The sequence below is a fragment of the Rhinolophus sinicus genome, linkage group LG12, assembly GCF_036562045.2.
Source record: "Rhinolophus sinicus isolate RSC01 linkage group LG12, ASM3656204v1, whole genome shotgun sequence".
Lineage (NCBI taxonomy): Eukaryota > Metazoa > Chordata > Mammalia > Chiroptera > Rhinolophidae > Rhinolophus > Rhinolophus sinicus.
The window spans coordinates 25,335,868-25,350,917 of record NC_133761.1 but is presented as its reverse complement, the minus strand read 5'-3'; the positions used below and the strand labels follow the sequence as shown (position 1 = coordinate 25,350,917).

The following is a 15,050-nucleotide window of genomic DNA, read 5'->3' as shown; positions in this document are numbered from 1 at the left end:
TTGTGTGCAGAGGGCTCGTTAACCTCCCTCACAGGATGGACATGAGGTCTAAAGGAAATAATGTATGAAAAACCCTTAGTATGATGCCAGGCATAGTAAACAATTGGTATATGAGGTCGGAAAACTAAGTTCACAAACGTGTTGCAACGATGTGGCTAGCAATTTTTTTTTGCTATTAGAGGGATTATTCACTATGAATTTGTACCAACTGGACAGTTAACCAAATTTACTATTTGGAAGTGCTGAAAAGGCTGCATGAAAGTTAGACGACCTGAACTTTTTGCCAACAATTCATGGCTCTTGCATCACGACACTGCACCAGCTCACATAGCACTGCCTGTGAGGGAGTTTTAAGCCAGTAAAGAAATAACTGTATTGGAACACCCTCCCTACTCATCTGATCTGGCCCCCAGTGACTTCTTTCTTTACCGAAAGATAATGGAAATACTGAAAGGAAGACATTTTGATGACATTCAGGACATCAAGGGTAATACAACGACAGCTCTGACAGCCATTCCAGAAAAAGAGTTCCAAAATTGCTTTGAAGGGTGGACTAGGCGCTGGTATTGATGCATAGCTTCCTAAGGGGAGTGCTTCGAAGGTGACCATAGTGATACTCAGCAATGAGGTATGTAGCACTTTTTCTAAGGTAAGTTCGCGAACTTAATTGTCCGGCCTCGTATGTTTGTCATTACTATCTAGTGATTCCTCATGAGATGCTGTCATAATAGTTACTGGTCTCTGCACTTGTCACTAACAAGGAAGGCTATACTAAGGAAACAACAGGAGCCAAGCAGCAATTCTCGGTCTTGGCTGCACCCCAAAATCACCTGGGGAGTGTCCTCCCTAATGCCTGTATCCTACACCTCTGAGAGATTTCGATTTTAGTGATCTGGAGTATGGCCTGAGCATTGGGATTTTCAAAAGCTCCACAGAAGTCCTAAAATGTGTAGCCAAAGCTGAGAACCACTCTTTGAGAGAAAAGTATTAGGGAATTGGTATTCCTTGATGATGAAGAGAGGAAATAAGCCCAACTTAATTATGCCCAGTTCTTGGGTTGTACAAAAGTGGGTTGGAATCAAATTTAGAGAAAAGATGGACATGATTTCATTTAGTCAGTCATTCAACAAATATAATATCTGAGCACCTACTATGTGCCAGGCCATGTTCTCAGCAGTTTAGAGAGTCCCTGTCCTTGTTGAATGGTAGTAGAGTGAGACAGACAAAACAAAGACATTTTAATCTAATTTTAAAGACTAGAACAAAGTCATGAATAGTCTTAATGAGAAAGCAAAATGGGGAGAAACGAGCCTGACTTGACAAGATGTTCTCCTCTCTGATCTTCACTCTTAAAAGAGATAGAAGTAGGTAGGTCATATTCCAACGACAAGTACAAGGATAACATAAAACTATAAAAAGAGTATCAGAAAGGCCAAAACACAGAGTAAGATTTTAGAAACACTGAAAAACTAGCTAACTACGGTAGGAACATTTTGTGAAAAGGGAAGTCCTAGAATAAAGAACAAGAAGGAAGTGTGAGGCTCTTGTTTTTGAGGAAGATGTGCATTGTTCAACAGATTGTTAAAAGGAAGAACACCCATTTTGCTTTATTTTTCCCACGAGGAATGGGCTACTAGAAAATACAAAAACTGTGAAGTGAAAATTTGTAGGCTAAAATAGGTGAGGATATAGTGAAATATCATTCATATCCACTTAACATGAATTATTAACCTCTTGCTACAGAAAACTGCGTTATCAGTACATTTTCATGTGGTCACAGAACCTTTGGTAGTAATATTATAGGAATGACAATGTATGTGTGAAAATTATCTTCCCTTTTATAACAAACAAACCTGAAAATATTTATAATGGCTTAAATACAATAGAAGTTTATTTCTTGTTTAAGTCTGAAATTGGTATTCCTGATTGGTAGGTGGCTGTCCTCTAAGGGTGGATTCAAGGACCCAGGTTCCTTCTATCTTGTGACTCTGCGATCTTACTAAATGGCTTCTTGGGTCTCCATGCTTATCTGCGTCCAGGCTGTGGAAAGGAAAAGACCATGGAGGGTCACCATTGGGATGTTCTTGTGGGCTAGGCCTGGAAATTGCACACTAGAATCCTTCCATTGGCTAAAAGTCACGTGGGCACCCCTATCGAAAAGAAAGCTGAGAAATGTAGTTTTCCCAGGAAGAATAATAATCAGGTTTGGTGACAATTAACCAGTGTCTACCCAGATAATAGGAGATCTGCCAGAAAACTGTAGTTAGATGAATAATTCAAATTTCAGAAATGGGCTTGAAATGGAGTTGAAGGGTATAGAAACAACATAGGCTTGAAACCACTTGGGAAGCGAAGCACAGTGATCACCTAGAGTCTGTACCTCATCTTCTCCTGCATATTAGAAAGGCATTTAACAAATACATGATATTGTTGATAAATGAGAACAGGGTGATGGTGTCATTGAGTGGATTCATACTTCAGATAACTGTCCAATGAGTGGTAATCACTGTCAACCACAAAGGCAGTCTCATGTGCCGTGCCCTGTGACTCTCCTCGCCCATTCTCATTAAGTATTTTTGTGTAAATCTACTAGAAATAAATTTGTGGCTGACTCAGTGAAAGAAATATTGGATGATACAGCCCATGAAAGAATCAAGAGTGGTTTCAAAATGATCTCAGCCATCTAGAACACAGGTCAGCAGAATTTTTCTGAACACAGCAAGGGAGTAAATATTTTAGGATTTGGGGTCATCAGGCTGTGTCACAACTAGACCTCTCTTTTGTTTTAACCCCAAAGCAGCCATAGACAGTACATAAATGAACTGGTGTGGCTGTGTTCCAACAAAACCAAATTTACAAAAATAGGTGCCAGGCCAGATGTGACCCATGGGCTACATACACTTCACTGAATGCTGATCTAGAAGTATAGGCTGAAATCTGAAGACAGTAAATCTAAGTTTGTTCATTTAAGGCCAAAGAACAGCAGGCATAACAGGTTACATATAGCATATTTTATCCTTTCTAATCATAGTAGAACTACAATAGGCATTATTTGCTCATATTTTATGGATAAGAAAGTGAAATCTCAAAAATAGTTTGACCTGTCTTTCATATCTGGATAACATTTTATGGGACATCATGCCATTTTAAAATCGGTGAATTGAGAGTCACAATTAATTGCTCAAGTCAAAGATGGAGTAGTTCATGTAGAAGCACTCCCTGTAAGATGGCCCTGGGCTCTCTGTCTCTGTTCTGATCCAGGTGTGTGACCTTGAAAGATTTGCTTGACTTCTCTAGGCTTTGGCTAACAAAGCAATAAAAATAAGAGGCTCAACTAGATAAATACCACGGCTTCCTTCTCAGGTTCAATAGGGTTACTGTTAATATATTAAGGGAATCATGTGAAAGAGAATTGAGACGTACTCTTTGTAACTCAAAAAGCAATTATTTTTAAACTTTTCTAATGTAGTTTTGTATAAAACCAACATATAAAACATAAAAATCACATTTTATGAGCATACATGTGTTTTACAAGTTCAAATTTACAAGTTGTGATAAAAAATACAGTAAATGTTTAAATTTAAAAAAAATTATTACAGTAAAAGACACATTGCCATTAATCTCCCTCAAAACACACCCCTTCCCTTCAAACACAATTACCTCATCATTCTTGCCATTTTCTAAAGAAGTTCTGGAAGTCCTTTTTTGTGTCTTTAGTTGCACTGTCATGGCTGCCTTGATATCCTGAGTTGATTCAAAATGTTTACCTTTCATGGTCATTTTGACTTTGGGGAAGAGCCTGGAGTCACACAGTGCCAGATCCGGTGAATAAGGTGGACGAGGACACACCATAATGTTTTGATTTAACAGAAATTGGCATATGAGAAGCGATGTAGATACTCATGAAAGAGGACTTCCAGAACTGCTTCAGAAAGTGGCAAGAATGATGGGATAAGTGTCTTCCAAATGAGGGAGAGTACTTTGAGGGGGATTAATGGCAATGTGTCTTTTACTGTAATAACTTTTTAATTTAAACATTCACTGTGTTTTTTAATCACAACTCATATAATATTTTCTGAGTATAAAGACACGTGTCATTTAGACAAGAGACTTTGAGTCTGAGAGACTTAGGCTGATAGGCATGAAACTGAAGTTTTACACTGGGAGTGACAGATGATTGATGGATTAGTTTTAGCATCAGCGCCTCCGAGTTCTACTCATTATGTTTTGCTTTTTTGTCAGCTCACTGGCTTTGGTTGTGTAATGTCAAGAAAATCCTTATTCATACACACAGTAGTAAAAAAAAATAATAGTTTTGCAATCTACGAAACTGAAAATCTGAACAGACCAATTACTACCATGAAATTGAATCAGTAATCAACAAGCTCGCAACAAACAAAAGCACCCCTATGTTTACTGCAGTGCTATTCACAATAGCCAAGATATGGAAACAACCAAAATGTCCATTAATTGATGATTAGATAAAGAAATTGTAAAATTATACAATCGAGTATTACTCTGCCATAAAAAGAATGAAATCTTACCATTTGTAACAACATGGATGGACCTAAAGAATATTATGCTAAATGAAATAAGTCAGACTGAGAAAGACAAATAGAATACCATATGATCTCATTTATATGTGGAACCCAACGAACAGAATAAACAAGCTAACAAAACAGAAATAGACTCAGAGATACAGAGAAAAAACTGATGGTTGCTAGATGGGAGGGTGATTGGGAGAAGGTGAAGGGATTCAAAAGTACAAATTGGTAGTCACAAAATAAACATGGGGATGTGAAATATGGTATGGGGAATATAATCAATGTTGTATAGATTTTGTAGGGTGCCAGATGGGTACAGGACTTATCAGGGGGAATCACTTCAGATTGTGTAACTGCCTGACCACTGTGCTGTACACCTGAAGCCGAAGCTGAATACTACTAAATGTCAACTATAATTAAATATATATATATATACACACACACACACACACACACACACACATGGTCACAGTATGTTAAGTACAGCATAGGGAATATATCAATGGTACAGTAACAGCTACATACAATGTCAGAGGGGTAGTAGACTGGGAGAGGGGTTATCGCTTTGTGAGGGATATAAATGTCTAATTATGTTGTTTTACACACCTGAAACTAATTTTTTTTAAAAAGTGAAAACTCATCAGAATACAGAAATGGCAAGAGAGGCCTAAAAAACAAAATGCATTACTTTGACAATATAAATCAGGTAGTCTTCAGTAAGTGTATCAATTGGGCATAGATGATAAAAAATAAACGTTAATTAAACATTTGCAAAAATCTCGTATCAGTCAAGGCAGGCTAAGTTTATACTATGGTGTTAAATGAACCACCAAACCTCAGTGGCTTGCTGTAATAAGTGTTTATTTCTTGTTCATATTACATGTCAAGTTCAGTCTTGAGTTTGGAGGAGGGGCTCTGATCCACATAGCTTCTCAGGGATCCAGGTGGTTGGTGATGATGGCGCCACCATCTCAGAGCTATACCATCTGGAGCAGATAGCATCCTTAGTTGCTGATGCAGGCAGAGGCACCTGGAGTACAAAACTGAGGCTATTCTTTACACGTGAGTGTAAAAGCACATGCGTCACTTCTGCTCAGTGTGGCCCCAGTCTCATGGCTCTATATCAGAAGTTAATGTGTGATTCATATGAACTAAGTATGCAAAAGCACTTGGAAGAACTTTTAAGGAGCAGGTATCAAACATGTTTTAAAATTGAAAAATGCAGGTTCCCGAGCCCCCATCCTACAACCCTGGAATCAGGATCTCTGGGGTATAGCTGGGAAATTTGCCTTTTAGAAAGTGTTGCACAGCTGGTTCTCATTACCAACAGGAAGCTACTGTGAACCAGGAGTGTTTTTGAAGTAGAGGAAAGGCAACGATTAGCTCTGCGGATTTAAGGTTACCCTGGCTGCAATGTTGGAGATGGATTAAAGAGGGAAGAAACTAGAAGCTAGGAGATTTCATGTCACACAACATATATGGTTTTAATGAGAAACATAAATGCATGTGCTTATGTATCATGCAATGTGTTAGCAGGACCAGCTCAAGAGAGCCTAATAATGCTGTTGTAAATGTCTCTGTATATTTTAAGAATCTTCTCTCCCCACTTCTTCTTTCCTCGACTCCAAACCAGTACTGTAGGCACAAAGGAGCTGCCAACCAGTCCTGTTCATTTCATTCACTAAATGTTCTGCGTGTCAAGGACACCCATGGTGTTGGTCATAGAGTCCCTGGATAGGGCGTAGAGAATGAGGTAGGTGGGCGTGGCCTGCTTCTCTGGAGAGATTGCTGGGAGAGTCGCTGGAGGTGGTCAAGCTTTTCTTCTGGCCTGATTGGGCAGCACAGAATCTGGTTATATTGCTGTGTCTTCTGCCTTCTGGGAAGACCCATAGTTAAGAGTAGAGCTGCACTGGGAAAAAAATGACCGGTTTCTGATTCTTTTGAAAAATAAACCTGTCTGTTCAGTGCTGGATCATTTAAGGATTGACTATCCAGGTCTTGATTTCTCCTCCTACATCTGCCTATATTTTGGCTGATTCACCTGGTAAGCCCCCTGCTAACATTATACCTCTTAGAATGACCATTATCAAAAAGCCAACAGATAACAAATGTTGGCCTGGATGTGGAGAAAAGCAAAACCTGGGCACCACTGGTGGGAATATAAGCTGGTACAGCCACTGTGGAAAACAGTATGGAGGGTCCTTAAAATATTAAAACTAGAACCATTTCATTTATATGAAATGTCTGTTAAAGGCAAATCCATAGAGACAGAAAGTAGATTAGTGGTTGCCTACACCTGGGGGTAGGGATGGGGAATAACTGCAAATGGGTAAGAGGTTTCTTTCTGGGGTGATATAGATGTTCAGAAATTAGATTTTGGTGATGGTTTAACAATTGTGTAGATATACTAACAATCATTAAATTTGTATACTTTTTAAAGGTGAATTATATGGTAAATTATATGTCAATGAAAATATTTTTTAAATGAGACAGAGAGTTGCTGGAGGAGGCAGGTATGGAATATAAGGAAACTTTTTTTTAAAGGTGGAAGAGATTTATGTGGGTAATATAGGCAGGGTGAGGGGGAAGGAATCATAGTGGAGAGAAAAAAATAATAGAACAGAGAGGAGTAATAATGCTGGCGAGTCATACATAACATACACCAGACTAAGATCAAGCATTAATTTGCAGGAGAAGCACTTGCAGGAGTAAGGACTTCCTTCCTTCTGTTGCAAAATATGGAGATGAACTTGGAGACTGAAGAAAGGGAAGAAAAGTGAGAGTGTTCATATCTGATGGCCTATGATTTTCTGGGTCATGTAGAAGGAGAAGTAAAGTAACATGTTAGAGTGATGAATTTGGTAACTTAAGGAGAATTATGACAGTTCAGACAACAAATGTGAATATTAAAAAAATAAAACTGATTATATCAGCAAAAGGATTTTGAAGCCATTAGGGCATAAGCTGCGTTTAAATGAAAAATTGAAAAGCACTTAATCATGAAGGTTATATACATTTTTTTTCTTCAGCAGCTTTAGCTTTCCATGAAATAGAAACAGAAAATATTGATGGATTAACTGACTGTAAAACTGTATTTGAACTAGTAGAGTACAGGTTCCTGCTAAGGTTGGATGAAAAAGTGCCGATTTAATCAGGTATAAACCATTCAAACACTTATGGATATGATTATCACAAGCTAAATGACAAATTTCAAGGTGTAAAACATCTCAGAAAATCTGGAGCAGTGCTTTCCCATGCAGCACATCTGAACACATAGATGATTGAGGTTATGCATATTCCTGGGTCCTCTCTCACAAACATGTGAATTATACTCTCGGGTACAGCCCAGACATTCTATATTTTAACCAGGTATAAAGGCGAGGCTGATGTTAGAATGGTGACATTTGTCCAACCTGGTAAGAATTTAAACTGAAATAGTGATAGTGGGAAAAAGATCAAACATTTTTTTTTTTTAAAAGGGGGTATAATCTTTAATGGTTCGGTATAAATCTTAAGTTCCTGAAAGATTTTCTGTACTCCATTATTTGGTATGATTAGCTCTTCAACTTCCTAAGTAATTCAAACCTTTTTTTCCCCAAATACATTAATAAATTGGTCATTCCAAGTAAGAAGGTTTATTTACATAATGCGAGGGAAAACCTACCAGAGCTAAGTACAGATGTGAAAGGAAGAGAAACAAAATCGGGTAGTATAATAAATGTCTGTCTAAAGCCTTTGTCTGACGAAAGGAGGGTAAGGGTGACACTAGAGCCTTTAATTACCTTGCCTTACAGGACCCGATTCATGGACTGTCAAACTCTAATATCAGTTCACCATGCCACAACGAACTTTAAACGTGACGATTAATGCTTTCTTTTACGAAGCTGATCTCCTAATGCTTCCTCGGAAGCATTTTATCTGGATTGGTTTTAACTATGACTGCGGTTTTACCGTAAAAACTAACCTTCCCCTCTCCCTCCTCCCCACTCCGCCCCTCACAATTACAAGCTGCGAAAGTTTCACGTGCACCGTGCGCCTCCCACATACGCACACATACACCGCCACACAGAAACTTTGGACACATACAAACTTTTTCACGCCGCCCTCCTAGGCCCCCAAACTCTCCGGCAAAATAACTCTCCTGGTTATTTTCAGTCCCTGCGTAGCCTTCCGGCCCCAAAATGCGGCCTCCTCACCCTTCCCAAGCAGTTCTGAAAGTCCGGTCGGGTCCGGCGGGGCGGGGCGGGGCAGGCGGGGCGGGCCTGCTCCATCGGAGCCGGACGGGTGGGGGTGGAGTGCCCAGGACCGGTCCGGCTTGCTTACCAGCTGCCAGCTTTTCTATCTGCATCGATTCTACGAAGAATGTACCTACTTTCAAAGCTCAGTGTCGCCTGGCTTGGCCTTTGGAAGCAACAAGAAAAACTTTTTAAAACTTTTGTCCAGCTTCTGCTCCCCCGGCGCGTAGTTTCCTGATGGTTCGCTCCGGGGCCACGCTAGGGACGCCGTGTCCCCCTCCCCGCCTCCAGTTCTGCGCGCGGAGCCCCCGCCCCGGGTCGGGTTGGACTAGTGGGCGGGTGCGCACGGAGTGGGCGCTGTCCGGGAAACCGTCGGCCTCCTCGGCCCCTGCCCGGCGGCAGCATGGACTACCTGACCACGTTCACGGGGAAGAGCGGGCGCCTTCTACGGGGCACGGCCAACCGCCTGTGGGGGTTCGCGGGTGGCGGCGAAGTCCGACAGGTGTGCTTCCAGGATTACCTGAGGGAGCCCGCCCAGGGGGACCCCGGGTGCGGGTCCCCGCCCCACCGGCCCCCGGCGCCGTCCAACCCAGAGGGACCTGGTGAGCTCAGCCTTCCTTGGCCTCCCGCGCGGTCGACCCCGGCTGAGGGCTGCGGGGAGGCGGCGGTCTGGGCGCCGGATCGGGGTGCGTTGCCGGGGCAGGAGCCTGGGGGAACTGGGGGGACAGGGATGGCTGGTGGCCAGACGGGGGTGAAGAGGGTAGGGCTCATTCTGTAGGGACGGGAAAGTTTCTGCTGTTTGTGTCGTCGGTCTTCCTGCTCTGCTCTTCCTGCTTTCTTCACCTCGGCTCGACTTTCTGTACCCCGCCAAGTATTTCAAGGGTACATAGGATCCATTCTGTGTTCCCTTCCCCTGGGGGGTGACTGTGACGCCAGTCTTGTTCGTCTTGGAGATCATTAAGAACACCGTGCCTGCTTTGGTTTGGGTTTGGGTCAGTGTTTTTGATGTTTGCCAACTGTTAGCGTTCACGTCGGCACGTAATAATACTTTGGAAAAGAAACAACTTAAACTGGAATTTGGTTGATTTTTGTATCATGCATTTTGAAAGGCTGCATGTTATCTTGAGGTGGCAGAAGCTAGAAACTTTTTTCTCAGTTGCATTTATACTGATTGCTATCTTAGTTTTCTTTCATCATAGTGGCTTTGTACCATTCTTAACAACAACAAAAACTCAGTCGTAATGGTATGATATTGGTATCCTACAGAGTTTTTAAAAGCGCTTGCTGAAGAGGTATTAGCATAATGCATATGGTAACTTCTCCAGTGTCATTGGTGTCCTCTAAGTTAGTAAGTGGCGTTTATATTTTGTTTTGTTCCTTGTTTTAATATGCATTTTTGGTATTACGAGTAATTATATGAGCATTAGAGAGTCTAGAAAATAGAGAAAAGCACAGAAAATATAAAATCTCTCCATAACCCCACATCCTGCCATTCATTTTTAAGCAGTGAAACAGTGACGACATCTATTGATCTGTGTGTGTCTAGGTGTGTAACATAAGCTTTGAAGAAACTTGAATATTAAAATCTAATTTTAGCAGGATCCCCTTTTGATAATTTTCCTCACCTTACATAAAATATAATGTCTTTAGAATTCCTGTTTATAGAATTAGAAAATGAAAAAGGGGGATACTTTGTTTCTGCTTTGAAGGACATTAACCAGATATGGAATCCTCTTTAAAGTTGAGACCAGGGTTGAGGGCTGGAACTTTAAAGTATTTGAATAAAGGAATTAAAGTATTTGAATAAAGGATATTTTTAATGCATTATTAGTTGTCTATTGAAAACAATTAATGTGTGACCAGCCTCTAGATAGATGGAGAATTTAGAAATATGTGGTATAACCAGATAGGAATGTGATCAGTATTTTAATAAATAATGCCCAAACATACGAGTATACACATGATTCATTCATTCAAAAAACACTCGTTGAGCACACTGCCATTTCTGACACTCTTCCTTCAGAGTTGCAGCTTCAAAGTAACGTACCAATTCCTCTTCTATTGAAGCTGCACACATGAAGTCATGGCACATTATTTTTTTTTATTAAATTTATTGTGTTAGCATTGGTTAATAACATTGTATATAAAATTTCAAGTGTACAACTTTATATTGCATTTGTCTGTTGTTGCATTGTGTGCTCACCACCCAAAGTCTAGTCTCCTTCCGCCACCAGATATTTGACCCCCTTTAATATTAATGGTGTCCTCAAATCTCTGACACCAGTTAGAGAGGCCTTGTGATGTCACAGTTATAACCACAGTCTGGTGGGCAGGCACATCCTAGTGTTAACTTGCTAAAAGAATTTGTACAAGTTAATCACTTTTGGCCTATATTTTCTTGTTTGTATATGAGGCTGATTAGATCTCAAAGGTTCTCAATTCTAGAGCTCTTTGTCATTTGGAACAGGACTAGTGAAAATGATGGGTGGTAAAGCTAGAAAATAGCATTTAGGGCTAAAAATGTTGTAGGTCTATGAAGTTATACCCAGAGTTCTGAAGGCAGTTTAATAAGTGCCCCAGCAATAATTTGATCACCTGCTGCCATTCTTAAAGTAAAGCTTCCTAAATTGACTCCTTTGAGAGGCAACATGTATATTATATATATGTAAAAAAATAAATGGTTATTGATTTTTAGTCAGCCTTTGCTTAAAATGAGAACTCTGTTCTATTCTTTGCAAATGCCTACCAGATGGGTTTTGGTTTAGGGTTTTTCTTTATATTTGTGTTCTTCAGAAGGATTATCTGTCAGTCTGTTTAAAGGATTTTTTCTGCCCTTTCTTCTGTGAGTACCCTCATTTCAGATTTTTATAACAGTTGCTTAACTTTCCTGTTGTCTGTTACCTTTCCTTCAAGTCTTTAAAGTCCTGTCTATTGTATCAGATACTTTACCACACTTGCAGATTAGCTGCACCCCAGTACCCCATTTGTTGTTGTAACTGATTTTGCCCCTCACCACTTCATGTTCAGTAATGAGGCTGATAAAATAGTTTTACCATTGACAGATTGAGCATGGACCAGATAAAACTTTGGTCAAATGTTTCTGATGTCACTTTATAAACAGCCTATTTACTGGACTGTTAGTGTTACTCATGCCTCTTTACGCCTCTCCAAGGTGGCTGCTTTTCCTCTTAACAGCTTTTAGTGTTTGCTGACTCCAACATTATAGTCCCCTCAGGAAAAACATAATTGGGACTTAGACATGCTAAGGAGCTCATCACGCCATTGCTCTAGTTAATAACAATTACAAAAAAAAGAAAAAGAAAATCTATGATACAATTTTTGTTCCTGCTTAAAGAGTAAGTTATGGTTTGATTCAAAAACTTGCTTTGGACCTCGAGTATGGCTGTTGTTTGGGGACATGACCAGAAGTCTACATATGTAGTCTTTAAAATTATTCACTAGATCATATGGTAATAAATAAGTGCAAATAAATAGATTTAACAAGTTTAGTCTCAACTTACTGTCATACAGTTTTTATCATAAACTGCCATTTTATGTCAACTTTCTTTTCTCACTTGGTGACAGTATACTTTAAATACATCTCAGTCCTATTTAAATTTTCTTTTTATTTACTTTTAGCAATTAAAACAGTATCTTTCAGGGGAGAATGGCAACAGGAATAAAAGCTGCTAAGAACATTTTCTATGCTGCAGGCACTAGCAAAAATTTTTATTTAATCCTAATAACAACTCTGTATGATAGGTATTATTATGTCATTCTCCTGATAAAGAAACTGAGCCAGACAAAGAAATAAGGGATACAGAATTAAGTTGGATGTTATCTTATTTCTAAGAGTTATGGCTCTGTCAGACAGGGAAAAATTATGCGAGAAGAAAGCAAAATTCTGTCATGTATGATGTTAAAGTTAAAACAATTTAGGTAAAGGATCCGATGGCTTGTCACTGAAATTTCTTTAGAGTTAGAAAGATAGTAAAATGATTTGAGCTGAAAATGCAAAATCCATGGAAGCTGGTAAAACAGATAGTGTATATTAGGTTGGAAACTGCAGATGCACATTATCTGAAAGAGGTAGATAATAGTTTATCCGGAACCCAGGAAAGACCAAGTGCCTCTAAAGGATTTGGAGTACCAGTTATTACACAGTTATAAACACAGTTTAAGCACTGCAAAACAGTATTTTGGTCAATGGCAGACCACATAGATGATGGTGGTCCCGTACGATGATAGAGCTGAAAAATTCCTCTGCCACATGTTTATGGTGATACTGCTATAGGCAAAACCTCCTACGCTGTCACTTGTGTATAAGTATAGTGTACAGTTATGTAAAGTACGTAACACTTGACGATTATAAACAACTATGAGTATGCTACTGGTGTTTGTATTTACTATACTATACTTTTTATTGGTAGGGTGTACTTTCTACTTAAAAAAATTAAAAAAGGTTTGTTTTAAAACAGCAGCAACCTCATAAATCTTGTGTTTACCACATCTCTTGATTGCATTATTTTCTCTTGTGCTTGAATTAATCTCCTGTTATTTAGATATGTTTAGATACACAACTACTTACCATTGTTACAGTTGCTTACAGTATTCAGTACAGTAACATGCTGTACAGGTTTGCAGCCTAGGAGCAATCGGCCATACCATGTAGCCCAGGTGTGTAATAGGCTATACTATCTAGGTTTGTAAGTGCACTCTATGATGTTCCCACAATGACACAATCGCCTAACAAGGCATTTCTCAGAATGCATCCTCTCCTTAAACGACACATGACTATTTAAAACACAACTCAGTGTTGCTCAGTGATGGAGGATGATAACTCTAGATGTCTGTCTGCAGTCTTAGTCTCATTTCCCAAAGTGGGTGATGAAAGGTGGGGAGAAGAGTCTCTTCTCAATAAATAGCCTCAGTCTGCTCTAATGGTAACTCCAACTAAATTTGAGTTCATAATATTGTTTCCTTAGTCTAGTGCTTCTCAATAGGCAATACTCATAGGCAATACTCATTTGCCTATTTTAGTATTGCCACTCATCTCACAGGATAGCTGTGAAGTCTTTTGTATTATCTGTGTTTTAGGACAAAACTGTCTCTAAATAGTTGAGGCTACAATAAAGCAATGATTTTCAAACTTTAGGGTGCCTCAGAATTACCTGAAAGGCTTGTTAAAAAAAAAAAAGGTCAGACCCTTCCGCCAGAGTTTCTGATTCAGTACTAGTGGGTTGGGCCCCATAATTTGTATTCTATTAGGTTGGTGCAAAAGTAATTGCAGTTTAAAAGGTTAAAAATAATTGCAAAAACTGCAATTACTTTTGCACCAACCTAATAATTTTTCAAGTAATGTTGATGCTACTGGTCTTGGGACCACCCTTTCACTCCACTTTCCTTAGTGGGTAAGTCTTTTACCATGGTGAGGTTAGAAGTAAATATAGAAATGATGAAATTTATTGAATTCCTATTAGTGTTAATATTTTTTATTGAGGTTACCAATCAGTGTATTTGCTCTTTAACATATTTGTTATATTTCAGAGAATTAGGCCTATGAGAGGGTGTACAAATTAGTCTTGTAAATCTAATTTAAAATGAATACTTGTGTAACTGTTTTTGGATTTGTGATTTTAAGTCAAAATGCAGAAATATCTGTCTAAATTTAGAAACTTAGAAATTTAAGTGAACTTAGCATTCCCTATATTTAAAACTTTTTTACAATGTAGTTAATAGAGTTAAGTTCTTAGAAAGGTTTATTTGTTAGAAGTAAAGTGCTTAAAATAGAATATAGTAAATTTATAAATGCAGTTGAGTATATGAGAGAATTTAGTTACCTTAGTTTATAAATAGGATTATTTAGGGTTACTTAGTTTGTTTTCTCTTTGAGTTGATCAGCTGTCAAAAGCATCTTAGAAAGTGTACTAAAATTGACTAAATTTATAAATAGAATGTGCATTATAGTTGAAGACTTAGGGAAAGCTAGGTTTTTATATATGTGCTCCATTAAATCAAACATTAATTTAAAAGCAAAGTAACTGCAAATAATTTTTTCTGTGGATAAAGGCGTCCTCCATGGCCACCAGCAAACTTGCGTTGACTCGATACATTTTGTTGAATGGATAAATGATATTACTACGAAAAAGAGGGCCTGTTTTAAAGTCACATTCATGTATTAGGGAAAGGCCAAAAACCTGCCTTTGTTTTTTTAGCAATCAGTGAAAAAAGGGAAATGTGATCAGACACAGATCACAGTATCCCTAAGATA

At 38.9% G+C, this 15,050-nt stretch overlaps 1 protein-coding gene across 8 annotated transcripts in view; it reads left to right on the top strand.

Annotated features, from left to right (window-relative positions):
* Window positions 1–15,050, top strand: part of OXR1 (oxidation resistance 1) — a 451,232-nt gene that overhangs the window by 364,545 nt on the left and 71,637 nt on the right. Inside the window, exon 1 of one of the 8 annotated variants that reach the window (XM_019750592.2) lies at window positions 9,059–9,381. The exons of 4 other annotated variants lie outside the window; for them this stretch is intronic. In XM_019750592.2, coding sequence (XP_019606151.1) covers window positions 9,183–9,381 — 199 coding nt within the window. In that variant the 5' untranslated portion in view covers window positions 9,059–9,182. Of the gene's footprint in view, window positions 1–9,058; window positions 9,466–15,050 lie in introns of those variants that run through there. 3 more of the 8 variants (XM_074316800.1, XM_019750594.2, XM_019750596.2) reach the window with 3 other exon arrangements.